General features: G+C 38.3%; 1 protein-coding gene across 4 annotated transcripts in view; it reads right to left on the reverse strand.

The window, feature by feature from the left end:
• Positions 1 to 534: 534 nt before the first annotated feature.
• Positions 535 to 9,209, reverse strand: part of Mpp7 (membrane palmitoylated protein 7) — a 233,383-nt gene continuing 224,708 nt past the window's right edge. For 3 of the 4 annotated variants that reach the window (XM_021214588.2, XM_029547221.1, XM_021214586.2), the window contains 4 exons: positions 7,095 to 7,188; positions 5,939 to 6,047; positions 4,072 to 4,215; positions 535 to 2,027 (listed from right to left, as the gene is read on the reverse strand). In XM_021214588.2, coding sequence (XP_021070247.2) covers positions 1,848 to 2,027; positions 4,072 to 4,215; positions 5,939 to 6,047; positions 7,095 to 7,188 — 527 coding nt within the window. In that variant the 3' untranslated portion in view covers positions 535 to 1,847. The remainder of the gene's footprint in view (positions 2,028 to 4,071; positions 4,216 to 5,938; positions 6,048 to 7,094; positions 7,189 to 9,209) is intronic. The other variant, XM_021214587.2, reaches the window with a different exon arrangement.

A 9,209-nucleotide genomic window follows, 5' to 3' on the forward strand; every position in this document is an offset into this window, starting at 1 on the left:
AATGTCCTATGCTGGACACACTTCTCATCATTCTTGGTATAGAAAATTCCTTTAGAGAAGTGTAGGCATTGTGCAAGGGACAGAATATTCCACCCAAACAAGCTCTTTAAGACTTGTGCTTCTAGACAGTCCACACAGAGCAGTGATTTCAGACTAGGAATTCAGCAGCCCTCCTCTCTGTGTTTGAGCTACATGGCTTTAATCAATAAACACAGAACTTCCATGAACTGTGTTCATTTGTCCAATCGTCTGACTGTTAGGCTTCAACATGCAATGAGGTCACTAGAAAAGTTTTTGTTTCTGCTTCACGCAGAAATTTGACATTATCTTAAGGAAAGCCATGGACACCACCAACAGCAGTGAACATGTAATATGTGTGTGGACCTATCTGCCAAAAGGTTCAATATTTACATGGAATGTTGATCTTGCTTATAAAACTATTTTAAATTATATCTTTACATACAATTTATCTTATGAATAGCCTCATTTGATAATTTAAAAACATGCCTTTCAAATATCTCACAAATATATAAAATTTCCCTACATTTTATTTTTCTTTAAACATAATATTTAAACTCTTTACAAAGCAACAAAAATAATTTTTTGTATGCAAGTCATAGATGTGATGAATCTTCCATTGGCTAATCTGTACTGCTCAGAGGACTGGCAGGAATCTGCTCTAAGATTGAACTATGAATATTTGTAGTATTGCAAATTATTCACTTGCTAGAGACCTAAAGCATTATAGAAAAAGGAACAATGTCATGGAAACATTTAAAAATCCATCTTCCTTTGGAATAAGTTGAAATGTAATATGGCTGGTGTTAATCATTTTGTTGACAAAAATTTAACACAATATAAGGTTTCTAAAACACACTTTAGGACAATTTACATGTGTGGTGATTGCACATCAGAAACATGAGCACCTCTTCCTTCACTGTGCCCTAACACGTATTACATGTTTTTGAATACATATCTCATTCTTATAATTTGCTGAGAAATTCCAACGCAAAAGAAGAAAACTTTCTGACTCCAAAAATGTCTTCTGAAATATGACAGATTAAAGCAAGAGGTGCTGTGTGATCATTCCTTGCCCTAAGACAGAACCAGTTTTACGAAACCACGAGGAAAGGTTTGTATCTACATCTATAATATCAGTTAAGTTGTTTTTAAGCCTGATGTAGTGGCATGTTCCCGTACTCAGGAGGTTGAGGCAAAAGAAGGCTAAGTTCAAGACTAGTGTCGACAACATAGTGAGACTCTCAACTTAAACAGTAGAATTAGATTTTTCTTATATAATGTTGGTGGCATCACCAATATGTACTCATAAGGATTTCCTAAGCTATAATATGTGAGTTACTTCCTCAAGAAAAAATTTGAGTTTCTTCTTTGTTTTAAAGATGTGCACACAAATAACATATTTTGTAAGGACAGAGTCTTATTTCCAGCTCAGTTAAATCTGTGGATTTGCTCGAGGCTACCAAGCCCATGCTTTTAACTGCGAGCATGCCCAGTGAAGGGCTGTGAGCACACCTGAGTGCAAGTGAGGCATGAACTCTGATGCCTACTGCCTCTCACAAAGAAACAGATTAAAGAAAACCAGGAAATACAAGTTTTGCTAAGACTATAGCACTGTGCATATTTTGACTTAGATTGTACAGTTATGTGCTTCAAACAAGGCTGTAAAAGACATAAACAAACCAGCACTGAAAGTTTGACTTTGACATTGAAGACTTTACATCTGTGACAGTGATACAAATTATTAAAAAAAAAAATCCTACCAAAACCATGGCAGTTGATCTAACCATGCAACTCTGTAAAAAGACAATTAAGGACATTTCCCTGAGTTATGAATGTAACCAACTCACTGGGACCCAATGGCTATCAGTCTCTAGTTTGTCAAATGTTGTTTTTAACTCATTAAATGCCACAGTAAGATCATCATTTATTATGATTTTGTCAAAAAGATGGCCATATTGACTTTCCATTATCTGTGCTGATTTAATCATTTCCTGAAAATCTTCTTCCTATTAAAAACAAGTAATAACAAATTAAGTAACCAGACAACTGCATTATTTCACATAAATGAAAACATTCTACAATGACTACCTAAAGCTGTTATGCTTTCAAACTTTAAACAAAGTAAAAAAAAACAAAATCACCTTCACTACTTTTTTAGAGGTTTTTATTGCTAACATCAGCTTTAGCTGAACTCCCTTCTGGGTCATAACTAACTCACCATTGCATGGACACATTGGTATTGTCATGGATATCAGGGGTACTGTTGACTCTGACGCTCTGGCTTGGCTATTTATGTTTGTTCACAAGATATAATGTGTAACACAAACTACTTTCTTAATGTTGGAAACATTACAGGACAATAGTTCAAATGCCCCTCCTGTGGTCCATTAGAAGTGTTTCAAAAGCCCTGTTGGGCCACATACATTTTTAGATGGCAGGAGATATTTTAGCTAGGTACAAAACTCAGGACAGTACATTAAAAAGTATGTTACATCTTCAGACTATGCTATCATTTATGAATTATTTTTATTGAAAGATAACTTTAGTGCTAGTTAACAACTTAAAATAACTAGCAACATGGGACAGCATCTGTCTCTTAAGGACAAATGTCACCCTTTTAGAACAAAGAGCCAACACTGGGAATCAAAAGCAAGATCCATGCTTTAATAACTAAAATCAATAGTTCCCAGATGAACAAAGACTAAAGGAAAGCTAATTAGATAAAAAAAAAAAAGGATTTAATATTTATTTGTTGGTTTTTTATTAAAAAGGTAGAATTTGAGAAGAATGAAAACAAAAACAAAGAAAGGCTTTCCAAGAGTCAATGATGGATGGGCCAGCCTGAGTCTATCTTAAAATTAAAAGCCATCTTATTACAGGGTCAAAATAAGTTCATTCCTGTTTTCTATAAAATGTAAACTTGACTAGGTCTTCACCCATTTTCTGGAATTTGTTATGTTCTACACCCTACATCCCGACTTCTACTCTGGTAAGATTAAGATGTTCTGCCAAATAATTTGGGAATGTTCAGTCAAGTTTCTATGTAACCAAAATTCTTCTGGAAATCCCCCAACCACTGAAAATACGCTAGTCTTGTAGGTATTTTTAGCTATATAAACCCCACCTTCTCCTGTGTTTCATACTATTTTCTCAAACCCTGCTATAGGGAGGTATCCTTGTCTGATAGAAAATAAACCTTAATAATTTGACTAAAGAATTTTAATAATGATCTTTACTTTCATTCAGTGAGATTAATATCAGTATAGCCAAAATCATCTGAAGCCATAGCATCCAATGGCACTCGTATGAAATATGAATATCATCAGGAGACAGTGTAGGCCCCCTGATCCTATGACCCAAATGGGGCTTCTACTTTTTATTGTGTTAAAATATAAAATATAAGGCAACAAAGCAAATTATGACAGTTTTTGATTAGACTATTAATGATAAACAGAAACTTATTTAGAGACTTCTAGCTTTAAAAAGGTTAAATAAAATTAAAAGCTAAGTAGTCCCTTATATAAATGATTGGCTTAGAAAAAAAAATCTGCATGCATGCATAATACCATACTTTTGTTGTTCCTTTTTCTTTTCTTTTCTTTTTTTCTTCTTCTTCTTCTTTTTTTTTTTTTTTTTTTTTTTTTTTTTTTTTTTGTGGCATTGGAAAAAACCTCAAAGCTTGGTGCATGCTAGGAAGCCCTAAACCACAGTGGTTAATACTACCATTGTAGTTATTGGTTTGCTGCACGACTCTTCCTTTGTAGACCATAATGGTTTCGAATCTGCCAGACAGAAGAGAATAGCCCTACCTCTTGAGTGCTGGGCACTGCTGGGGTACATTACTATATCCAGCTCTACAAAGTAGTTCTGAGTCAGTGTGATACAAACATCAATTCATAGAAACAAGAATTTACAGTGACACCAATCAAAATGCACATACTAAACCTTTTCAGAGTTCTGGATCACAACTCCATCATTATCAGTGTCCCCAAGTACTAGGTACAAGTATCTAGATGCTATTTGCATGGTGGCTAAGATCATGACACCCACCGTGAAGGGCTTTGCAGTCCCTTGGTCATCTCTGCTTGAAATAATCTTTGCATTTTTTCTTGTCTCTCTCAAACGCTCTATGGATGGAGGTTTTATAAATATCACATAGGGTTTGAACTCCAGTGTCCTTAAATGCTTCACCGTCTGCAAGGAAGAAAAGATATTTTTTCATATTTCTTCATAATCTCATGCATTCTGAATTTTGTAAGGAGAAAATTTCTTAAAACTATTCTTTAATTAAACAGGCTATTCTTCGATCTGTTCTTGACAATGAGGGTGGCATTCTCATTGAAAAGCAGCTAGAGGATGACTGCAACTTTTACTTTAGATATTTTGAAATTAACCATCACTAACATGAAACACAGTGGCTAAAAACTTCAGAAAACTCGGTTCTAGATCACACTTCTAAAAGATGTCTTCCTGTCTGGAAGTTGTCTATCTTTTTTACATTGTTAGCAGCCTAAAGGTACAGTTTCTGTAGCCTGTGTTCTCCATGAGGTCTGCCGGCACATACCCCCCCCCCCCTTCAAGTGTCTTGTTTAGCTCTGTTTGGAGTCAGGGTCCTGCTATGCAGCCCAGGCCTGCCTGGACTCCTCCTACTCTCACCTCAGTTTTCTGAGTTCTGGAGACAGGTGTGTAGCACCACACCTGCTCTGTTTTGTTAATTTATTCTCCTCTCACCCCAAACATCCCAACCAGTCCCCTCCCATACTCCTCTCCTCTCTCCCTCAGATCCATCCCCCTCCATTTCCCTTAGGAAAAGAGCAGGCTTTTCAGGGATATCAACCAAAGACAGCAAAAAAGTTACAATAGGACTTGGTATAAAACTTCATATCAAGGCTGAGCAGTTAGGTGAAGCATCCCAATAGGATGAAAAGGGTCCCAAGAGCAGACCCACACAGGGGCGATGGTGCTGCTTCAGTCTCTCTAAGTCCACGTGAGTCCTGCTTAGTTGATTCTATGGGCAGTGATCTCCTGGTGTCCTCTACCTCTGACTTCTCTGCCTCCTACAATTCACAGCTTGGTTTTAAGTGTTGACTTCTGCAGACTGAACTGTAGTCAAGGGAAACTGACAGAAGGGTCAGACCTGAGCTGAGAGATATTATTGATTTCCTCATGAGGGCCTCACCAGAGTCTCACTGTGAGGTTATGTAGATACGGAGGGTGTTATAGAGGCTGTGTGGAGGTGTCCAGGATGGGAAAGTGCAAATAAAAATGCATTTAGCAAGTCTATACACAGGGAGTTCAGACAAGCAGGAATGCCCCCACTCCTTCCAGGAACCTGGACAGGAGGCAGCCATCAACTTGATGCTAAGGATCCTCTGACTACAGCTTCTCTATCCAGAAAGAGGTGTTTAAATAAGGAATAAAATGTTTTCACCCACTGGCCTTCTTCGTTCAAAGTTTCCATAAGAGGCCCCTGGGTAATACACAAGGTCTCCTATGGCGTCTCAGATAAGACAGTATTCAACAGTGCCTCATAGCTCTGTTGGGATTTAAATGTGTACATTGTGTCTAAGACCAAAATTGGAGAAAGAGAACTGAGGTCTAAAATGTCCACTTTCAGACTATAAACACAAAACACAAACTACATAGCACAAAAGAAGTTTAACACATTTAACAGTGGAATACATTATTAAAAGATCCAAAATAAGCATGGAATAGCCTCTGAACTTGATGAGCAAAACCAGGAGATGCAAACAACTGATCTCTGGCTTCTTCCCATCTGCCTTTCTAGTAACATTACGTCTTTCCCCCCTCTACGCAAATGTCCCCACCTACAGACTTAAATGAGCAGACTTCATATGGAGCTTATTCTGAGATGCCGGAGGAGGTTCATAGGGAACACAAACAAAGGTTTACTTACATGAGGCTGGACATCCAACAGACAAACCTTGTTCTTAGCTAGGACAGAGCGAACTGAGTCTATACTTGTACCATAATAGTTGTTTTTATATTCACCATACTCAATGAACCTGTAGAGAATTAAAAGACACTCATCAGAATAGTCTGTAAATATGAGACAAGCAGGCAGCAAGTTAAACTTCATAGGCAAAAGATAGTTTTGCTGAATGTGTAAAATTTTTTGCTGTGTTTAATAAAATAAACAGAGCCAAGTACTTCGGCAAATGTCAATTTAAAAAAAAAAAAAAAACTTGTACATTTTCAAATCAGTAACACTTCCTTGTGTTACACTTAAGCCCAAAAGTACTTTGGTGCTATGGAGTGCTAATGCTTTCCATCACTCCCTTTCAGAACTAATGCAATGCAATAAAACATTGAATAAGCCAAACAATAGAAACTACTGGAATTTCACTGCACACTACAAAGTAACAGAGCTGGGCACTGGAGCCACAGGAGCTGGGAGGTGGCTAATGGAACCAGGGTAGTGATTATGTGCTATAAAAATACAGTCATGGGGCCAAACTCGAAGAAAGCATTTTGATATTTCAATAAAATCCCACAATATTGTGCTAAAACACACCCTGCCTCTGATGCCCTGAAGTAGCTACCCCTCAGCAGTGGAAACCTGGGGGAAGGTGGAGTATGAGCTAGCTGGAGGAGCTGAGACAGTGTGTTCAACAAGCGTCCAATACGGAAGCTTTATTCCAGTGGTGTGAAGGACCAATGTGAGATTAAGGTATGTATGAAAAAGATTATGGGGAAAACATATCATATAGCTAGCCATTAACATTTAAAATAAAGTCCTTCCCAAGTTACATGTTACTGGACTGGAAAAAAGTTATAGAAACGCACTGGGAAGTTTCCCTCAAGCTAGGCCTACAGGCTTAGCTGAACAGAAACAGTAGCTCCCTGGTACTGCTGGGGTGGGGGGAGAGGAGATGGGAACATGTGTAATTGCTAATGGAACCGCCTCTTTGTAAGGGCTTCAAACATTACTCTAATAAGTGAAATACGAAATATGTTTCACATAGAAGGGAACCCTAGGCTGTCTAAAAGTAGATATACAGGCACCAGTCTAAGAACAACAGAAAAAACAATTCTACAACATTTTCACATACTTGTTATTTTGTACATCTGTCTCAAACAAATGTTTGGAAATAAAAATATATTCCACACCATCACTCTCTTGGCTTCTTCTTGCTCTTGTGGTGTCTGCAATTTGATAGAAAAAGAGTTGAAAAAAAGTCTAAATAAGTTACCTTAGAGTATTAAAAAGAAATCAAGTATATTAAATCAGTTTCCTACACAAGATTTGAAAACATAGAGGAAAAAAAACCAAAAGCAAATTAGCTGCTAAAATACCATGGAATATAAATTCAGACTTTCCCACTCTTGTTCCAATGTTTAGGCTGAGGACCTGATTGCTTTACAGGTCTGATTCTTATACACAACTCTGAAGAATCTTTAATACAAGTAAATACATAAAAGTAGTCATATGTGTAGACTTTAGTCCACTCCCAGACCTTTCTTTTGCAAATAACTGGCTTATTTTATCATCTCTATTTGCTGAAGTAATCATTCGTACTAGGTGCAAGGTACAGCCTTCTTCATAGAGTGTATAGCATGTAAGGACCTTCAGTGTTGTTCCATTTTACTAACTAAATGAAATCAAATAACTCCAGGTGTTATTCCCAACTCCTGCCAAGTCATTAATAGCATCTTAATCTAGGATTCAGCATGCCTACTTCTTTTTGTGTGAGTTATAAAGGGACAGAAAACATAGGATAGTGAAAGACAAAACGCAATACTTTCCATTGTGGACATACATATGAAACCCTACCACAGCCCCCCTTCCTGCTCCTACAGTCAAAACCCTGAACCCCTGGTAATTATCTGAGCACCTTGAAAATATACACAACAAAACAGGCATGGTGGTATATGCCTTTAATCACAACACTTGGGAGGCAGAGACAGGTGGGTCTCTGTGAGTTTGAGGCCAGCCTTATCTACAGAGACAGCCAAGGCTATAACGAGAAACCCTTTCTTGAAAGACAAAAACAAACAAAAGCAAAAAACAAACCAAAACAAATACAAAAAAACGGGGAGGGTATGGAAGGCAGAGAATCTGCCTAGAAAACGGCTGACTTTGTTTCTCTTAGAAGCTACGATGTACGGTGACAAGACAGGGACAATCCTCCTGTAGGTAGTTAGGAAGGAACAGGGGCCATGATGCAACTAATCACATCATTTTATGCTGAAAACTCATGTTGGTTTTAAAAGAAATGTTAGGGTTAAAATGGTGGTGGGTCACATGAAGGAAGAGAAATACGAGACTGTAGCTGGGTAGAGATAGTCAAGCTGAACAGGCAAGAAACAAAGACAGGGACCCTGGGAAGCAAGGTGCTGACTGCCTGGCTCCCACGAGCCAGGGGAATCGCTGCAAGATTCTGTAGATCCCTAGCATCCCTCAGCTTCTGAGGATGAAGCTGAATGTAAATGACCGACCGGTGGGGAAGTGTGGCTTCTAATGAAGGAAAGAGACTCCTGCAGATCACCCCGTAGATAAGGATGGCATGACACTTAAGAAGGACTGAGGCTACATCTTGGTGGCTGTGCTAGGGTTATCACCTCCCTTTGGTGACATGCAAGCTAGGCACATTAATGCTGAGAAAAAAAGAACAATGTGAGTGACCACAGGGTTGACAGTGGCAAACTCGTCCTTTGCTACAGAGAGCACATGGTCAAGATTAGCAACTAACAAGGCAGAAGTCAGAGTCAGGAGGTGGGCTTCAGCTCCTGTAACTGGATGATCAGCGTGTAACAAAGCCTCATCATTGACCTGGCTGGACTAGGGGGAGAAGCATAGATCACATGGACCCTCCACTGACTTACACCCAATACACTTAAAGAATTAACCAATCTCAACATGAATAATGCCAGTCTTTGTTCAGTTATTGCCACAGTCCCATGAAAAGCCCAAGGAAAGCCGCTCCTGGGTTTCTCCATCCTCAGAACCCCTTGGACTTATGGGAATGTCTTTTATTTTTCCTTAATTTTTCTAAGCAAAGATGCTTTCGGTTCACTTACTCTCTTTGTCTGTGTCTTTATTTATTTATTTATTTATTTATTTATTTATTTATTTATTATTATTATTTTCTTTATTTACATTTCAAATGCTATCCCGAAAGTTTCCCATACCCCTCCCCCCACCTCTGTTCCCCTACCCACCCACT

Source organism: Mus pahari, chromosome 15, assembly GCF_900095145.1.
Source record: "Mus pahari chromosome 15, PAHARI_EIJ_v1.1, whole genome shotgun sequence".
Taxonomy (NCBI): Eukaryota; Metazoa; Chordata; class Mammalia; order Rodentia; family Muridae; genus Mus; species Mus pahari.